We start from the raw sequence: 20,725 nt of genomic DNA on the forward strand, positions 1-20,725 counted from the left end.
TTGACTCCACTGCCAGATAATGGCTGGTATGGGCTATTTGGAAAATGTCCCACCGGTATAGTCATGTATTCTGTTCAAAAGGCACATTATGGGGACACGGTCATGACAAGTAAGACGGGGTGGAGATAGTATTTTGACATCTAGCTTTTCTGCATTTGTATCTTGGGTTGAATGAAATAGGAAAATATTTCATTTCCCAGTGCTGACACCCTTCACTGTAATGAGCATACATTTCTCAAGGCTCTTTTTGCTCCCTACAAATCAATTATTTTATTTGTTCCAAATGTATATACACTGTAGAGTTTTTAAAACATGCCTGCCTTGTCAAATTGGTCATTCTCTCTTTCACCATTTAGCCCTAATAAAGCAGAATTTATCAGAGCCAAATATTCGATGTTGGCATTCGTTCATCGCTTGCCGTGTCGAGAGGATGACAGTGTTGCAGCCAAAGACCTGAGCAAAGTAAGCATCTTAACAGAAAGCATTAGCTTAATGAAAACATTACAATATTCCTTGGAAGAAAGGTGCAAAAGTTGTCTTAAGCTCCTCCAGAGCATATGGCTGAGTTTAAAGTTGCTTTGTTTAAAATAGAAATATTTAATGTTGCTATTATAATCAGAGAACCTCTTGTATTGAGCATCTCAATTTAGTTATTGTGAATGCAACTTTTCTATCTAATTTGGAAGTGCTGTTGTTAACCAGTGAAAGCGAATTGTGCTATTTTTCACTGACTTTGTCACATGCTAAAATGATTGATTGTAACTTAGAAGCAACAGCTTTGTTCAAAGTGTCTCCTCCTCCCCCACTGCTCTGATATCTAGAAAGCGATGATTAATATGCTGCCTCTTAAAAATTATCTATTAATTTACTGATTTTGCCTCTTGACTGCTTTGGTGATCTCAGGCAAGGATTGCCAGGGTCCTGAAGTGCCAATGAGGAACCAGCACTTTGGGTAGTCTGGGTACTGCACATCCCAGGGAACCCTTTTACCTAGAATAAAAACAGTAAATGCTGGAAAAACCCAGCAGGTCTGGCAGCATCTGTGGAGCGAAAAACAGTTAATGTTTTGAGTCCGTATGACTGTTCTTCAGAGCAGCCTGTTTACCTACATGGGTTTGCAGCAGTATTGCCTAATTGTATGTTTTTACTGGAGCTGGGTAGCTGTGGTTCAGCTCCTAGACTGACCCAAAGAACCAATTCTCATTGGATTGAATGGAATTGTTTTAAAACATGTACAACCCACACCATAACTTATGATGTGGGTCTCAGTGAGACAGTAAATTTGATAAAATCATTCCATATAAACTAAGACTAGGATTGGGAGAGAATTTGAACAAAAAACACAACCCTGAGATTTTCCTTATTAAGCATAATGGGGATTGATGCAAGCATTTTATAAGATGAGGTGAAAGAGCTGCTACACAGACTATGGGTAGGATTTTCCAGCCCCACCTGCCCCCGAGATTGTCTGGTCCTGCCAAAAGTCAATGGACTTCTGGCTGGGCCACCGAATCTCCCTCAGCAGGTCCCACCATAACTGGGCCAGAAAATCCCAGCCTATGAGTGGGAAAGTGGATTTTTTTTTTGTTGCGCTTCTGTAAATAAATTTTAAATGTGCTGCTTTGAAGTTTAACTATCTGATGCTGTTGGGAATATCTCAAATCAACAAATGTGCTTACATGTATACCTGTCCTGACAAGCAACTAGTAGGTTGTTGAATGAGATTAGAGCTCCTATTGATTTTTTTTTGACATAAAACCATAGCACCCACTAAGAGTGTTGCAGAGATAAATCATCTTTATCTTTGATGATCCTGGTTTTGTCTGTCTTATGGGATTTGCAAATTAGTTTCTTTTCTCATTTGTAAATAGCACGGTTTTGGAGTTAACTTAATGCAGCAGCAAGTTTGTACCAAGTGACACATTATTGTGTCATTTTCTATCCCACACCCTTCAACGGGTCTTTTCTCTGCTTGGTGCATTACTCCACAGTTTCAAAAAAACCATGCTAGAGAAGGGTTGTAGTTTCAGCATCCTGGGTCAATGTCTTGCCACAAACAGATTTTTTAAAAAAAAGCTTCTCTAATTTTCTCCACTCCTCTCTTCAGCATACCAACTCATGTGAGGATATGATTCTATCAGTGCTGTGTACTCTTATACCTCAAACAAGTATTCATTTTCATGTGTAAACTTAAATACTGAATGCTACCAGCGTATTTGATTACTAAGGAAATTGCAGCAGAGTCTCTTGTCTTAACCTGATATCTGTGTGCACATGTACACTCCTAACAGAGGATAATTGTCAAGTGTGGAAGCTCTGGTTAATATTTTTTACTTAACTTTGAAAAAATAGTTTTCTTTCTCACTCTAAGAGGACTGGGGATATTTGAATTGCAGCCTTGGTTGAAAGAAGTCAACTCAATATGGACAAGGAATCGAAACTGAGCCATTCATGTTCTGTATGGCTTACTATCTGAGCCATTGGGAGAGCTGGATATATGTTTAGCATTTTATTTAGTTGCAATACATAATTAATGAGATGTAGAGGTGAAAAAGTAAATATTTGAGCTCTAATTTTGTGCGACAAATTGAGTGTATAGAGTATCCTTGTGGACTGTTCGAATTCCCAAAACCAAAACGCAGTGCAGTGTAAACAATATTAATAATAGCCTCTAATTGTATCAAAATGTTTGTATGCTTCACACAAATTCCTGTTTAAGTGTGGTGACTGTTGTAAGGTAAGGAAATGTGTGCCAGTAACGTGTCTCAAATAATCAAGAGATGAATTCTTGTACAGTATAAAAGGACTTTTTCAAAATGGTATTAATAGCAGGCACTGGAGTAGTTTTCTGTATAAAGTTTCATAGAGCGTTACTGAAAACTGTCATCTGTTTGTCAGCATTGCTGTCAATATATGTCCAAACTTGTGCGAGTGATTGTATTAAAGAATTAGAAAAAAAAATGCTCATTTCTCTTCAAGTTCCCCTGTGATGAGGAGGTTCCATAATTTTGGCAGCTAGCTTGTGTGGTTTTAAAAAGAAAATCCAGAATAAAGTGTGCAACTAAGTCTGAGATGGTCTTCTGTGAAATGGTTCTGCAATTTAAAGTATCTCTTAATCACATTGAATAGGCAGCTCATCATAAAGTAGACTGATTAAGCCATTTGGCTCCAGGGATTGAATTACAGAAGTAACCAAACAAATAATGAGCTATAAAATGCATTTTCCTTTAAGTTTCCTTTTCACGTATGACTTGTTAAAAAAGATTAAGTGGTTCATGTGCTCCCAGTTCTGTTGCCTGGTGTTCAGGTGTCTTTTGTTATTTCAGCAATTGCACTCAAGTGTGCGGACCGGGAACTTGGAGACCTGCTTGCGACTGCTTTCGTTAGGGGCCCAAGCTAATTTCTTCCACCCTGTAAGTCCTTACCGTAAATGTTTTTGGTACGGAATTTCCACTGCAGTTTTTGTTGCCTCTGCTTCTCTGTATATTGGTTGCACACGCCAAACAGTGAACAAAGTACTGGGAAATGTAATCTAAGCAAATGTCAATGCAGCATTTTTTTAAAGTCATCTCTTTTGTTCATACTTTACTTTTGCAAACTCAAGATATCTTTTTTAAAATGTAAATTTCTGCAATATATTCTCCCTCCAGTGCTTGGCTTTTAATGGCCACGATGTAATGAGTGTCCATGACCTTTCCCATCCAATCAGCAGCTGGATTTATCAGAGGTCTTGGAATAGGCCATTGGTCCCCTCCCTGTTGGCTTGGGAAGTGAAATGGCAGAAAATACCTTTCTTTGAAAAAAGCAAAGATAACCTGTTGTGTCCCCATCAGCTGCCATGTATTTTGAGGGTATGATACTCTACTGACAATCCAGAGGTTGTGAATTCAAATTCCAGCATTAAAATTGCGAAACTCAATAATTGTGTTTTGTGGGCTGGCAGAAAAACAGCTGCAAACTGCCAGATTGTCATTTAAAACCCAACTTCATTATGTCGGCCTCGGAAGGGAAATAACTACCCATTACCTCTGATTTGAACTGTGTGGTTGACTCTTGATGTTCTCTGAAGTCGTCTAGCCGTCACCCAATTGTAAAGCTAATCACTGGAAGAAAGCCTACTTTACCCTTCTTGGTATAAGTAAACAATAAATGTAGCTTTTTTAGTGCCACCTACAGCCCAAGAAAAATAAAAATGTATTGTGTAGAAATTTGCCTTTCCTATGAGACTATACTTTTTGGTGCAAATAATTGGTTATTTAATGTAAAACTGAAATGGCTTCAGTGCCTGTTTTAAATTCCTTTTGCATTATAGGAAAAAGGGAACACTCCTCTTCATGTGGCAAGCAAAGGAGGACAAATTCTACAGGCTGAGCTGTTGGCAGTATATGGTGCTGATCCCGGTGCCCCTGATGCAAACGGCAAGACCCCAAGTGACAATGCAAGGTTAGGTAACTGAAAAGGCCATGGAGGTATCTCCCTATGCCTTTACTGCTAAGAAAAATATAAATCTTGTGCAACAATGGCTTATTTACTATAATATCAAATGAACACACTTACCAATACATGATTGTGCAAAAATGAAGCATTTTTGTCACTGATTTAATTTGGTGATGACGAATTGACCTTTGTTAAGAAAGGTAACAGATTAAAAAAACAACTTAATTCAACTTAAAACATACCCTATATATTTTAATATAAAAGTTACAGATTTTAGATGTTTCTAAGCCAAATGTCTAAAGGAGGGCCAAGCCATTCAGTTTAAATACAAATATCTTGAAGTTTGTTTTGTCAACTTTTGAATTTAACAAACTATTATTTAAAATTTCCTTGCCTTGATTGTTTCCTGGTAAGTATTTTTTAGCTGGCTGGTTCAAATCGAGAGTCCCCTTGAAGCCCTAAGAGAAAAATAGTTAGGTAGTGGATAATAAACTGATGAAAAGACACATTATAGCTTAGCAAAATAATCGCGAACATTGCTTGCTACTTAAGATATTTAAGTTTAATAACTACCAAAATCTATGTTATCACTGCTACTCTGCAGGATGACAGAGAGGTCTAAGTTGTAGTCTCCCTCGGAGGCATGACATGGATTGGAAGATAAAAATGTAGCCCTGCAGTTCAAGTAAGGAGGGAGAGAGAAAACCAAGACCAAGAGGCCAGTTAGCCTGACATCAGTTGGAGGAAAAATGCTAGAATCTGTAATTAAGGTAATGGGGAACTATATGATCAGACAGTTTCAATGGTTTTATGAAAGGGGAAATCGTGGTTCACCAATGTGTGTTTTGAGGGAGTAACTAGCAGGGTAGATGAAGGGGAATCGGTGGATGTAGTATCTTTGGATTTTTGGAAGGTATTCGATAAGGTGCTGCACTTGAGGTTGTTCCACAAGGTTAGAGCTCATGGGATGGAGTAATATATTAGCATGGATTGAGGATTGATTAACAGACAGAAAACAGTAGGAATAAATGTCTTTTTCGGGATATCGGTGTAACTTCTGAATTAGTGCTTAGGCCTTAGCTATTTACAATCCATCTCAATGACTTAAATGAGGGGGCGAGGTGCAGGCTTGAGCAAGTATAACCTACTCTTATTTCTTATGTTCTTAACCTTTTATTAATTTGTTTGGCATGTTACTCTGCCACCTTCAAAGGGAGATCCCATTAGGGGATTTCATAAAACCAGTAAGCCAAAACAAAGTAGAGTTCTTTGTTAGATCACTAGGCATTTTATTCATTTTTTCCAAATATCCAGTTAAGTGAAACTGTCTTCTGGTGCACAGGGAGCAAAGCTCACCCATGGGAGTGGTTTTTGACACACAGCTGAAAAAAAAACCTGGAATAAAATGAAACTTTGAAAAATGTGGCAATCTTTTCCGCATATCATTCTTGACAGCTCAAAACCAGCGAATATGTAAATAAATGTTTGCATCCAAAAACTAGAGCACTACACATGATGAAGTAGATTGTCCATGATCTACAGAAGGAACATCTTTAAGCCTTGAAAAATCTTTTCTCTTTCCATGCTTGCTTCCGTTTGTATGTTGCAAATACCATGCTTATTTGAATGACTGTTACCAGCTTATGAGTCTACAGTATCATGGAACTGGGAACAGGTTGACACCAGTATGAACACTAACAGTCATTCAAAAGGGTTCCACTGCATAGCAAGGTTTAACTGTGGCCCAATTTTAAAACCAACATAACTATTAAATTAAAGTATAACCAAGGTATGTTAGTGTAGATACTAACCCTACGAAGATGAAAAGTATACAATAACATGCATTAATATAACACTTTTAATGTAGTAAGTGCATAAGGCAGGCCAGAGAAATGGAAAATATAGAATCGTACATTTGTTAACACGGAACAGCGTGTTCTGGCTCTCTGCAAGACCAACTCAGCTAGTCCAACTCCCTGCCTTTTCTCTTGCATAAACTTGCAAGCTATTTCTGTTCAAATAATTATCCAATTCCCTTCCGCCAACGGGAACAGTTTCTCCCTATCGACACTGTCAGATTTTAAGCAGAACAGCCTCAGCTTCTCCAGTGTATCCATATAACAATTCTGGGCGCAGCACTTTAGGAAGGAGGTGAAGGCATTAGGGAGGGTGCAGAAAAGATTCACGAGAAATCGTTCCCGGGTGAGGAATTTCAGTTATGAAGATAGATTGGAGAAGTTAGAACTGTTTTCCTTAGAGAAAAGAGGATTAAGAGGAGTTTTGATAGAGGTATTCAAAGTCATGAGGGGTCTTGACAGAGTAGAGGGACAGATAGGGAGAAACTGTTCCCACTCGTGAAAGGATTGAGACAGAGAAGGCACAAATTTATAATAATTAGTAAAAGAAGCAAAAGTAATAGGAATTTTTTCTTCACACAGCAAGCGGTTAGGATTTGGAATGCATTGCCCGTGTGTGTGATGGTGGCAGGTTGAATTGAACTGAAGGTTGAAAAGGGAATTAGACTGTTACCTGTAAAGGAAGGACGTGCAGCATTACAGGGAGAAGGCAGGGAAATGGCACTTAGTGAGTTGCTCATTCGGAGAGCCGGTGGAGACATGATGGGCCAAATGGCGGTCTCCTGTGCTGTAACAATTCTGTGATTCTGTAACTGAAGTCCTTCATCCTGGAATCATTCTTGGAAATCTTTTCTGCATCCTCTCGAATGCCTTCACATCCTTCCTAAAGTGTTATGCCTGAATTGGACATTGCATGCTGAGCAGTGGTAGAAGCTTCAGGGAAGGTGACTAAAGAGATGGTCAAAGAGGTAGGCTTTGAGAAGTTTTTATGAAGTTGGGTGAGAGATAGCAAGATAGAGAGCTTTTTCGGGATCAGGGTGTATACCAGGTGTTTTGATGCTGTAGACACTGACAATGAAATTCAAACGGTTCACATAGTCATCAGAAGTTCAGATAGTCTTGTAACAATCAGCTATCCTTTAGTAATCCACCAAAACAATCCAAATATTCCATATTATATTGTATTCTTTCCAATCTTTCAACCCTTTTAATGCACTGTAAATCTCTCCAGTCTAATGAATTTGTAAAGTGCTTTGGTATTTTGACTGTTTCAAGGGAGGATTTCTTTGACCATATAAAATAAAGGGGGGGACTGATTCTCTGGCAAAAGGGAATACAGTTTTTCCCCTTCAATTATAAATAAGTGCTTTCCAGATCATGATAACCCGCTGCATAAAAAATGTCTCCTCATCTCCCCTTGTGGTTCTTTTGCTAATTAATTTGAATCTATGTCCTCTGGCTGCTGATCCTTCTTAATGAAAACAATTTCTCCCTATTTACTCTATAAAAACCACGTATAATTTTGAACACCTCTATCAAATCATTGATTTGAATAATGTGGATTCTGTTCATACAGTGCAGTCATGTAAGAATGAGAGCTGTAAACAGTGCATATAAGTGCTATTGTGTTTGTTGTAATAATTCCACTAGTTGGTACTGGGGTTGCTAAATATGCACAATATATTTTCCACTTTTAACTTCATTTCACTTCATGTCTTGTAATGTTTGGAGATCCAAAAACTCTTGACTATTTCTCCTTTTCATTGCAGTTATCTTGACATAAAAATGTTATCTTTGTTTTGTAGGCAAGCAGGGCATCATGAGCTAGCAGACCGTTTAGTAGAGATCCAATATGAACTCACTGACAGACTAGCCTTCTTTCTCTGTGGAAGGAAACCAGGTGGGTGTGAAAGAAGAGTATTGGAAATTCTAGATGGCAATGTTGCTTGCTAATGTTTTGAGATGTGTGATTCTAACCAATATTTTGTTCAAGGCTCCTCCCAGACATGTATAAACCTTTTGTGTGGCACCTTATCAAATGTCTTTTGGAAATCCAAATATACCACATCGACAGGTTCCCTTTATCTACCTACCAGCTACATGTTCAAAAAACTAATAAATTTGTCAAATAGGGTTTCCCTTTTGTAAAGCCATGTTGACTTGTTCTAATAATACTATGTTTTTTCTAAGTGCATTGTTAAGACTTCCTTAATGATAGATTCCAGCACTTTCCTGATGACTAACTGGCCTGTCGTTCCCTGTTTTCTCTTCCTCCTTTCTTGAAACTATATTACAAGTGCCAATGATCGAGAATCTAAAACAGCGCTCAGGAGAGAATTAATTATTCAACTTCAAAGTTCGAAACTGTACAAATTGAGAGACGGATGAGTTATCTTCAGTCCTATGTGAAAAGTGGGCTTCCAGTTTTAATTGTTCTGATGAAAGACACACTAGGGAATAAATGTTATGAACATGAAGCCCTTGCTTATTAGATATGTACGATGCAACACCTCCTTCGCAGGTGAGGCCAGATAGTTTGTACAATTTAGGGGTTTCCTCTGTGAACGCTCTCCATTTACACAATTTTGTCAATGTGCTGCAGGGATATCAGCTAATGAGGTAGTCTTGTTTCTTACCATTCATTGTGGTATGTTTTGTCTATACTTGGATGTTCTGCCATTCATAGTGATGTGTTTTGTCTGTATTTGAATGTTCATAAATGTATTTTTTCTGTGTTAACCCTTTGTCGAATGTATCTATATATTTGCATACGCTGAGCAGGTTGCGTGTAACTGCTATTAAACCAACTTGGCACAGAAATGCATAATGGGTTTGGAATTTCCATTGCATTTGTGGTTTTGAGAGTAGCTTGACTTGTGCTTACAAGTGTAATAACTTTAAGTTACGGTTCCTCTTTGTGTGCTCGTTGTATGCCATGTCCAGTGATGCCTGCTGGGTAAAGGTGCCCATTGAATTGTTGATTCTGGTTCTGACCTTACTGGACAGGCACATAACTGTAAAGAAAAATACAAGATCGGCAGGTCCTCCATCAGATTTTGTATTTAAGACTGCCACAAAGTTACACCTTCCTGAATTTGTTGCATGTACTCTTTCCTGTTGCTTTTCATTATTTGGCATTCATCTTCAAAGCATTGTGACCCTGAAATTGTGTAATGCGCAGCATTGATTGCATGCCAGCTGTTAAAACTAGTCAATATCCAATGATATATTTCTCAAAGTTCAATTTTAAGCTCCCTTGAAGTGTTTATATTGTGCTCTATGGGATAACTTGCCTTCCTCGTTAGCAATTTCAGATCATAGATGATAATGATGCCTGTGTGTTTCGAGCCCTATGCGCACGTCCCCCCCAATCTAGACTAGGCATAAAATCTAGTGAGATTGACCACATCTGAATGGGTTATTTGTTTATTGCTTTTCATGATTTGCCATTTATGCTCAAAATTATTGTGCCTGCGTGCTTTGTTTAAATTGTACCGCAACTCAACTATCTCCTTCCATTCCAGATCACAAGAATGGGCAGCACTTCATAATTCCACAGATGGCAGACAGGTGAGGTGGAAAGATTTTTGTTTATTATGGCAAAGTTGAAATTGATGCTTGGTTGCCTTCTCAAGAGAAATCACAGATGGATAATAAATGCTGGCCTTGTCAGTGTTACCCACATCACATGAATGAATTTTTTTAAAGTGTGTTCTCGCAAACTAGGTTCACTGCTGACAGTTCTTGGCTAGCAAGGATGGTTTTGGTGCTTCTAAAAGATAATTCACCTTTAACATTACAAGCTCACCAGAAATGGTGGTGACTGTAGTTTAAGGGTTGCAGCTGTTTGTGTATAGCATAAAGCCTTGCAGCAAGCAGTAAAGTTATAAGGCCAGAATATATAATTTTATATATCTGGCATCTATGTGTGCACCCTGTTAAGTTTTCCGATAATAAACTCCTACGTCCGTATTTAACCTTTGTCAGGCTATAATTATACTCTGCTGCTCTTCTAGACCCAATTTTTGATTATTTACTTGTCCTATTAGTTCATCCACCCACCACCACCATCTTTGTCTTGTAGATCAGTTCTTCTGTTAGTTAATGAGTCCTGCCCAATCATAACCCTTCCCTATTGTTCATTCCTCCTCTCCTCCCCACTTTTCTCCTGTACTTACAAGTTTTTCTCCTAATCTCCCTAACTTCTGATTAATGGTCATCAGCCTGAAACATTGACTCTTTCTCTCTCCACAGATTCTGCTTGACCTGCTGAGTATTTCCAGCATTTTCTGTTTTTCTTTGTATCTGTAGTATTTTGCTTTTGTATTTCCACCTTTCCCAGTAGAGATGTTACAGCACCATGACTTGGCAGAAAATGTAATTGCACCTTGACAAGGTAACTCAGTTTCCATCATAAATGTGCTGATTGGAATTTATGATGGCAATATAAAGTTAAAGACAAAATATCTTCAAAATGAAGACTGAATTACATCTACACACACTGATCCAAATATTCCCAGGCCTCTAGCATCCACATTATTTATTTAAACACTATTCTTGATCTTGATTCAAAATCAAAATACTGCAGATGCTCAAATTTTAAAATAAAAAGGAATGCACTGGCAAATACCCAGCAGGCCAGGTGGCATCTGTGGACAGAGAAACTCACTTAACCTTTCATTTTGATGAACCTTCATCAGAACTGGAACATGTTGGAGATTAACTGTTTTTAAGCAAATACAGGTCCAATGGAAAGAGAGATATGAAGGGGGTGCAGGCAAGAAAATAAGGAAAGGTCTGGGATAAGGTCAAGTGCAGGAGTGATTAAACAACAAAAACGGGATGGCAAAAGGAGGATGGGGTGATAATGGGTCAAGAAATGAAACAAAAATCAATCCATAGGAGATGTAAATGGTTACAGATGACTAGCAGATGGAAGCATGGAAGCTCTAACTAAGTGAAGATTGCTCCCATGAGCTGTGCACTTGACCTTGATTCCACAAGTTCAGTGTAACAAAAACCATTAGTATGAGTGAAATTTACTGCTGGGAAAGTAACTGGCAAAGGTGTGCATTTTGCTTTATCAAATTGGCAATTCACTCATAGATATGTGCAAAGTTTGGGATTTTGCACAGTTGAAGATCATGCTTTGGATGGGGGAACGTGCTTGTAGTTCTTAAAAGAATGTGGCTGTGGTGCATGTGCACTATATTGATACTGAGAGAATTCCGAAACATAGAAAATAGGAGGAGGAGTAGGTCATTCAGCCATTCGAGTCTGCTCCGCCATTCAGTATGATCGTGGCTGATCCTCTATCTCAACGCCATACTTCCACTCTCTCCACATACCCCTTGATGCCTTTAGAGCCCAGAAATCTCTTTATTTCTTTCTTAAACATATTCAGTGCCTTGGCCTCCACGGCCTTCTGTGGTAGAGAATTCCACAGGTGGTTCTTCACCCTCTGAGTGAAGAAGCTTCTCCTCATCTCAGATCTAAATAGCCTACCCTGTATCCTGAGACTGTGGCCCCTTGTTTAAGACACCCCCCCCTCCCCCCCCCCAGCCAGAGGAAACATCATCCCTGCATCCAGTCTGTCCATCCCTGCCAGAATTTTGTATGTTTCAATGAGATCCCCTCTCATTCTTCTAAACTCCAGTGAATACAGGCCTAGTTGGCCCAATCTCTCCTCATACAACAATCGCGCCATCCCAGAAGTCAGTGTGGCGAACCTTTGTTGCACTCCCTCTATGGTGAGTATATCCTTAGGTAAGGAGACCAAAACTGCACACACTAATCCAGGTGTGGTCTCGCCAAAGTCCTGTACAGCTGCAGTAAGACATCCTTGCTCCTGTATTCAAGTCCTCTTGCAACGAAGGCCAACATACCATTTGCCTCCTTATCTGCTTGCTATGCCTGCATGCTTGCTTTCAGTGATTGGTGCACAAGGACACCCAGTTTCCTTTGTACATCAACATTTCCAAATCTATCACCATTTAAATAATACTCTGTCATTCTGTTTTTCCTACCGAAGTGGATAACTTCACACTTATTCACATTATACTGCATCTGCTATGTATTTGCCCACTCACTCAACCTGTCTAAATCGTCTTGAAGCCTCTTAACAAGCCCCCTCACTGCTCACATTCCCACCAAGTTTTGTGTCATCAGCAAACTTGGAAATATTACATATGATTCCCTAATCCAAAGCACTGATCCCTGTGGTACCCCACTAGTCACTGCTTGCCACTCTGAAAAAGACCCATTTATTCCTACTCCCTGTTTCCTGTCTGTCAACCAATGCTCAATCCATGCCAATATATTACCCCCAATCCCATGTGCTTTAATTTTACACACTAACCTCTTATTTGGGACTTTATCAAAAGCTTTCTGAAAATCCAAATACACCACCACCACTTGTTCTCCTTTATCTATTCTGCTAGTTACGTCCTCAAAAATCTCCAGTCGGTTTGTTAAACATGATGTCCCTTTCATAAATCCATGTTGACTTTGTCTAATAATTGATATTTTCGAAGTGTCCTGTTATCACAGCCTTTATAATAGACTCTAGCATTTTCCCTACTTCTGATATTAAATATTTGTGTCTCTGTTCATTGTCATAAATTAATGTAATATAGTTTTGCTTTGAGTTACACTTCAGGGTGTTTCCCACAGTATCTTAGTGCTTTTATTTTGATGCACTTAACCCCTGTAAACAGTGTTAATTCTGTTCTTTCACTGAATTAAATAATACACCATTGGCTGCCACCTGCTGGATTATTGAGTTCATACACCTCAAGTGCAAAGCTGAGGAAGAAAGAGCCAAATACAGTAGTGCCTGTTGCATTACTTTTGGGGTTAATGTATATCGAAATTTTATAGAAAAGAGACTGAAAGAAATTCACTGAACAAAATAGAAGTCTCCCTGACAAAAATTAAACTAGAATGAAACCGGACGGACCACACGGCATCAACCTAGGCACTGAAAACAGCAATGGCAGTCTCAGCCCTGTTGACCCTGCAAAGTCCTTCTTACTAACATCTCGGGGCTAGTGCCAAAATTGGGACAGTAGCCTCATAGACTAGTCAACCAACAGCCTGTCATAGTCATCCTCATGGAATCATATCTTACAGATAATATCCCAGATATCACCATCACCTGTCCCACTGGCAGGACAGACCCAGCAGAGGTGGTGACACAGTGGTATACAGTTGGGACGGAGTTGTCTTGGGAGCCCTCAACATTGACTCTGGACCCCATGAAGTCTCATGGTATCAGGTCAAACATGAACAAGGAAACCTGGTGATTACTATGTACTGCCCTCCCTCAGCTGATGAGTCAGTGCTTCTCCATGTTGAACACCATTTGGACGAAGCACTGAGGATGGCAAGGGCACAGAATGTACTCTGGGTGGCGTCTTCAATATCCATCACCAAGAGTAGCTCTGTAGCATCACTGCTGGCCGAGTCCTAAATGACATGGCTGCTAGACTTGGTCTGCGGCAGGTGGTGAGGGAACCAACAAGAGGGAAAGACATACTTGACCTCATCCTCACCAAAATGCCTACCACAGATGCACCTGTCCATGATAGTATCGGTAGGAGTGAAAACGCACAGTTCGGGTGGAGACGAAGTCCTGCCTCCACATTGAGGATACCCTCCATGTTGTGTGGCACTACTACCTTGCTAAATGGGATAGATTTCGAAAAGATCTAGCAACTCAAGACTGCGCATCCATGAGGCACTGTGGGCTATCAGCAGTAGCAGAATTGTACTTGAACACAATCTATAACCTCATGGCCTGGCATATCCCCCACTCGACCATTACTGTCAAGCCAGGGTATTAACCCTGGTTCAATGAAGAGTGCAGGAGGGCATGCCAGGAACAGCACCAGGCACACCAAAAAATGAGGTGTCAACCTGGTGAAGCTACAACACAGGACTACTTGCATGCCAAACAGCATTAACAGCAGGTGATGGACAGAACTAAGCAACCCCACAACCAATGGATCAGATCTAAGCTCTGCAGGCCTGCCACATCCAGTTGTGAATGGTGGTGGACAATTAAACAACTTGCTGGAGGAGGAGGCTCCACAAACATCCCCAACCTCAATGATGGAGGAGCCCAGCACATCAGTGTAAAAGATAAGGCTGAAGCATTTGTTACAATCTTCAGCCAGAAGTGCCGAGTAGATGATCCATCTCGGTCTCCTCCAGAGGTCCCCAGCATCAAAGATGCCAGTCTTCAGCCAATTCGATTCACTCCACGTTATATCAAAAAACGGCTGAAGGCATTGGATACTGCAAAGGCTATGGGCCCTGACAATATTCCAGCAATAGTACTGAAGACTTGTGCTCCAAAACTTGCCCCGCCCCTAGCCAAGCTGTTCCAGGACAGCTACAACACTGGCATCTACCTGGTTGTGTGGAAAATTGTCCAGGTATGTCCTGTACACAAAAAGCAGGACAAATCCAACCTGGCCAATTACCGCCCCATCAGTCTACTCTCCATCAGTAAAGTAATGGAAGGGGTCATCAACACTGCTATCAAGCGGCACTTGCTTAACAAAAACCTGCTCACTGATGCCCAGTTTGGGTTCCGTCAAGGCCACTCAGCTCCTGACCTCATTACAGTCTTGGTTCAAACATGGACAAAAGAGCTGAACTCCTAAGGTGAGGTGAGAGTGACTGCCCTTGACCTCAAGGCCGCATTTAACCGAGTGTGGCATCAAGGAGCCTGAGCAAAACTGGAGTCAATGGGATTCAGGGGGGAAACTCTCCACTGGTTGAAGTCATACTTAGCACAAAGGAAGATAGTTATGGTTGTTGGAGGTCTGTTATTTCAACTCCAGGACATCACTGCAGGAGTTCCTCATGGTAATGTCCTCGGCCCAACCAACTTTAGCTGCTTCATCAATGACCTTCCTTCCATCGTAAGGTCAGAAGTGGGGATGTTGACTGATGATTGCACAATGTTCAGCACCATTTGCGATTCCTCAGATACTGAAGTAGTCCATGCCCAAATGCAGCAAGACCTGTACAATACCCAGGCTTGGGCTGACAAGTGGCAAGTAACATTCGCACCACACAAGTGTCAGGCAATGACCATCTCCAACAAGAGAGAATCTAGCCATCGCCCCTTGATGTTCAATGGCATTACCATCACTGAATCTCCCACTATCAACATCCTGGGGGTTATCATTGACCAGAAACTGAACTGGACTAGCCACATAAATACTGTGGCCACAAGAACAGGTCAGAGGCTAGGAATCGTGCGATGAGTAACTCGCCTCCTGACTCCCCAAAGCCTGTCCACTATCTACAAGGCTCAAGTCAGGAGTGTGATGGAATACTCCCCACTTGCCTGGATGAGTGCAGCTCCCACAACACCCAAGAAGCTTGACACCATCCAGGACAAAGCGGCCTGCTTGATTGGCACCAAATCCACAGACATTCACTCCCTCCACCACCAACACACAGTAGCAGCAATGTGTACCACCGACAAGATGCACTGCAAGAATTCACCAAGGCTCCCTTCCAAACCCATGACCACTACTGTCTAGAAGGATAAGGGCAACAGATAGATGGGAATACCACCACCTGGAAGTTTCCCTTCCAAGTAACTCACCATCCTGACTTGGAAATATATCGTCGTTCCTTCATTGTCACTGGGTCAAAATCCTGGAACTCCCTTCCTAACAGCACTGTGGGTGTACCTACACCACATGGACTGCCACAGTTCAAGAAGGCAGCTCACCACCACCTTTGCAAGGGCAACTAGGGATGGGCAATAAATGCTGGCCCAGCCAGCGAAGCCCACATCCCGTGAATGAATTTTTAAAAAATCTATAATTGTGGAATGTGTCATGTGTACACTGATCCTTTCACTTTTTTTGGACACATTCTCAGAGGTTTTGTACGGTTCTTTCCCTTTTTGGGCTGGGATAAACCCTCCCATTCAAATGGTACCACCCAGAGCTATATGCTCTCTGCCACTTGTGGTGGGATGATTTCACAAATTGTTGCAAGCCGACAGGATGGAAGATTTTAATGAGAACTGCCATTAAGTGTTGCACTCCTACCTGTATGAATATGTATATACTCAATTGTATTCTCTCTTCCTCCTTTCCCAGATTTCTGCTAGGGTGCAGTATCACAACTATCAGCAATCCTCTGGTACCTCAGCAAATGGTCACTCTCTTCATATGATTCAGAGAGTTTGTTCATGAACTATTTGGCTGCTAAAAGCACCATAGACTCTCTTGAGCTTGTCTTCATCCACTGTCCAGTAATCATTGATGGGAATGGGGCCCTGGCTGATTTTTTTTTTCTCTACTCTTGCTTGTAAGGCTTTGAAGCCAATTGCAACATACAACCCTAGTCAAGATCCAATGGTTTTACGCAGGCTCATGACCAAAGATTCGTCATTATTCCTTAGTTATTATTGCTCAATTCCTGCTACATGTTGTACTTACCGGCTGAATAATGAGCCTGAATTACATTTTTATGGCGAAAGAGATCTATACAGTTTGCAGGAGTTATTCAAAATTAATCGATGATCGCTATGTAAATTTGATTTCATGCTGTTGGTGCTTCAGCCATTTTATTAAGTGTTTGTAATCTTATTGGATAGCCTAATCAATAAATATCTATGCACTTCTTTCTTGAATGCAACTCTTGGGATAAAAGGCACCTGTAAGTAATGCATAATAAAATAGCTACTTTTAGGCCGGATCATTGAAGATCAGTGTAATGCGTGCTGTAATGCTCGTTCTTTTTTTTAAAACTGAAATATTGTAATGTTACAAGTACTCCTTCCTGCAGCCTATATTATGAGTGACTCCGTCCTGCGTGGCCTTATGTGACTTCATGGGATCGCAGGTCATCATATCCATCAAGACACCAAACCTCAGCATTGAAGACCATAAAATATTGTGCCAATGTTGGGTTTCCTAACTGAGTAATAAAGGAAAACATTGCATCTTTGTGAAATTGTTGAATTTGATTTGGGAGGAAGAATTGGATCTATGCCAAAGGACTTCTCTCTGCCCTTTCAAAAAGACACTGGAATTTATACCAGGATACAATCCAAAGAATGGAGCACTGCACAGCTGCTCCAGCAGAAGTAAGCTAATAGAGCAGAGGACAAAGGATCTAACCTGGGATGTTCCTAGTCTGTGACTCAATACCAGACCAGGTTGTGAACTTGTATGCAGAACCATCTGGGAGTACCACCTTATTTTTATCTTAAGTAATGCCCATTTCACTTAAAAGGCTTCATGACTTAACCAATGCCAAAATTTGCTGGCTGCACTTGTTTAGAAATCGATATCATTGAAAGCTGTTAAAAATAAAATACTGCTTAGTGTTTATGTTACTTCATTAATTATGGTGCTCTTTATCTTCTATCTTTAGCAGTTTAGATTTGTCAGAACTAGCGAAAGCAGCAAAGAAAAAATTGCAGTCGGTAAGTTTTCTTCTTGGACTCTTGCAGCCTTAACTGTCTTGTGGCAGAATACAAGTCTGGCCAAAAAAAAAGCCTGAATTTGAATCCTAGCCATAAAAAGATTATAGTAAAATGCCTATTACATGCATACTTGGCACGATTTGGTTTCCTGTGCTCATTACTCATCAAGAACTACACATCCTCATTCATATTGCACTCAATATCCTGCAGATCAAGTTCCCAAAAACTGCAAATAGATCCTAGAAAAAGTATGTAAAATGTGTAATTTACACATTACACAGCAAGAACTATACAAGTATCTTCTAACTGTAAACTAAGTAATAGGTGCAGTTTTATTGCTGCATTTCCCATTCGGCCTGATTAGTTTGCCTGTTGCTGGTGCCACATTGATCATAATAAGAGTGTTACATTATTGTCCTTTTACTTGTCCATAATGTGAAAACCTGAATAGAAGGGATTTCAACTTCTTCCTGAACAATTTCAAACAAGATAGGAATGTAGAATTGTGTATTTAAAAATAGCATCACCATTCACCTCTCCCTTTTTCCACAGAACCATCTAGCTCTTGCCAAAGTGTAAAAACTGGCTTATACTCATGGTTCAAGGGTTTGGCTTCACTGGTAGGAGGCAGGAATTGTTGATGTCACCTTTTTCACCTTTTCCAGCCTCTTCCCCATGTGGGGTGATGAGCGCAATCTCAAAGAGTCAGTTGGAATGTTCCCCAGGCAGCTAACTTCTTGCATTCAAGTCTGCAGGGATAGTTCCACCATCACCACATCTGTTAGTTCACCACTTGGACAGCCTTTGTGGGGGGGGCTGTACTCATCCAACAGAAAAAGAAAAATGGTTTTAAGTGAAATTAGTTTGCACTGAGCCATTAATACACATCATCCCTCGATTTGTGCTGCTAAGATAGTGGTTAACAATCTTAAAATGCAACCTTTGTGGCTTAACAGAAAATCTTTGAGGCTCCTTCACCTTGTGGTGTAGCAGTATACACTTTTGCGACTGGGGTCTGAGGATTTTCCATCTCTGTAGCCCTAAATTTGAGCCCCCATATAGGATGGTCAGATTGGTCACTATCCAAGCACAATCTCCCTTAACCATTTCTGCTATTTAACATGCCTCTTACCATTTGACCATCCCAGTATATATGGCATTATTGGCAGCAAGACTACCATTGGTATTGCTCTTCAGGTTAGAAGTCACACAAACACCTTTATTCATTTAGGTTGTACTCAAGAAAGAAGCAAGAGGGAGAGAAAGGTATGGAGATATTTTTGGGAACCAAACAGGAAGATTTCAGCCTTGCGATTTCTTTTTGGTATTTCTTGAGGAGAAAAATGAACTGGAAGGAGTTAAGGCCCATGAACTGGAAGGAGTTAAGGCCCTCGTGATTTTTTAATGCAATACATGCAGTTCTTTCATTTAGTTCATAATTCCTTTTCCTAGTGTTTTTCAAACTACCTTTCTTGGGTTTAATTTTGAATATATATTAAGCAGCATCTTAAACATTCTCAAAGTACAATGAATGGTTTATGTAGTTGCATCTCAGTTGCATTTTTTTCCTCAAAGTAGTTTAAAATGCTCTTTCTGCTTCTATTTCTAGTTAAGTAATCACTTATTTGAGGAGCTAGCTATGGATGTATATGATGAAGTAGATCGAAGGGAGACTGATGCAGGTGAGGATTCAGCTGTGAAGCATAAGCCAATATTGTGATATTCTAGAAACCGTGCTTCCTGTTCTGAAAGGAGAATTCTGCTTTAAATAGTTTTTTAATAATTGCCCTTACCTCTTTTTTAACATTTGCAGGTTTTTCTCATAGCACAGCACATGAAAGTTGTGGGGAAATAGCCCAGTAAGAATGATACTAGATCATAAGCTTCTCAAATTAGAACCTTCAATGTTTAATTAACCTTTACTCCAAGCTTGAATCTTGTCCCTGGAAGGTGAGTTTGCCAGTATTAGCTGGACTGATGGGTTAGGAAGCCAGATTTGATTGAGAGGCGCTAACAGATCATGTCCCTTTTCAGGATTAACTAGAATTAAATTAAGGTACTTTGTTTTGTTCTTTCACCAATCTTATTTATATTGTACATAATCACTTCTCTTACAAATATCTTGAAGCACTTTGCATGCAATGGATTAGTTTGAAATGAGCTGCCTTTGGCTATCTAAGCAAATGCAACAAGGGGTGGTGTGGTAGGGGCTGGGGGTCAGCAAGGCAATGTTGAAAGATGTAGGCTGCTTTTGGCCAATTTCACTGTGTATACTTGAAGATAGCACTTTCAGCATAAACTTGGTGTGGGGGACTAGTGTGTGTGGGAAAGAGGTGGGGATAAAAAATTGATAAAGAATAACATCATTAGAATGGCTGTCGGAAGAACAAAAGGGCACCCTTTCCCTTTTGAGCTAGGCAGAACGTACATGTGGAAGAGCATGGGCTTTATAGAGATTCAGCTGGAAGGGAAGTTGATATGTGGAGATACTGCCAGTAGAATCTGGAATTGGGCAACATTTGCAACAATGGAGTTGGATGGCGTTGCAACAATTTTGGAGGGACTAAATACAGGCATTAGTGTTACCTATTATAATCATGTTTCACAAGTTATTTATCAATGTTATAAAAGCGTTACTAAATTGTGACAGCAGGACCTAAGAGAGAGAGACAAATTTAGGAATTTATATATTTTATTTATATAATATTGTTTAAGTAGCTTTCTAGATTGCACCCATGCATTTTCTTGAAAGCAAAGATACTGTCAAGGAGCTAAGATCTCTCACTAAGGAACTTTCTGATAATATCCAAGAAGCTGACACCTCGTTATCTCTGAAGAGATGCTAACCACCCCTGTGGCTGCAGAGATCAAATTCAGAGGGAATTATACAAAGGCCATCTATATTCCCTGAGCCAGGCCTGACTAATGGAGCTACCAGCCTGCTTGGATAAAGGACCCTGCAACCCGC

At 40.2% G+C, this 20,725-nt stretch overlaps 1 protein-coding gene across 11 annotated transcripts in view; it reads left to right on the top strand.

Annotated features, from left to right (window-relative positions):
• git2a (G protein-coupled receptor kinase interacting ArfGAP 2a) overlaps positions 1-20,725 on the top strand; it is a 76,330-nt gene that overhangs the window by 19,741 nt on the left and 35,864 nt on the right. For 10 of the 11 annotated variants that reach the window (XM_078554405.1, XM_078554397.1, XM_078554398.1 and 7 more), the window contains exons 4-10: positions 357-462; positions 3,327-3,413; positions 4,313-4,443; positions 8,099-8,193; positions 9,818-9,863; positions 17,706-17,757; positions 19,367-19,439. In XM_078554405.1, the coding sequence (XP_078410531.1) occupies positions 357-462; positions 3,327-3,413; positions 4,313-4,443; positions 8,099-8,193; positions 9,818-9,863; positions 17,706-17,757; positions 19,367-19,439 (590 nt within the window). The remainder of the gene's footprint in view (positions 1-356; positions 463-3,326; positions 3,414-4,312; positions 4,444-8,098; positions 8,194-9,817; positions 9,864-17,705; positions 17,758-19,366; positions 19,440-20,725) is intronic. The other variant, XM_078554408.1, reaches the window with a different exon arrangement.

Source organism: Cetorhinus maximus, chromosome 12 (assembly GCF_964194155.1).
Source record: "Cetorhinus maximus chromosome 12, sCetMax3.hap1.1, whole genome shotgun sequence".
NCBI classification, from domain to species: Eukaryota; Metazoa; Chordata; class Chondrichthyes; order Lamniformes; family Cetorhinidae; genus Cetorhinus; species Cetorhinus maximus.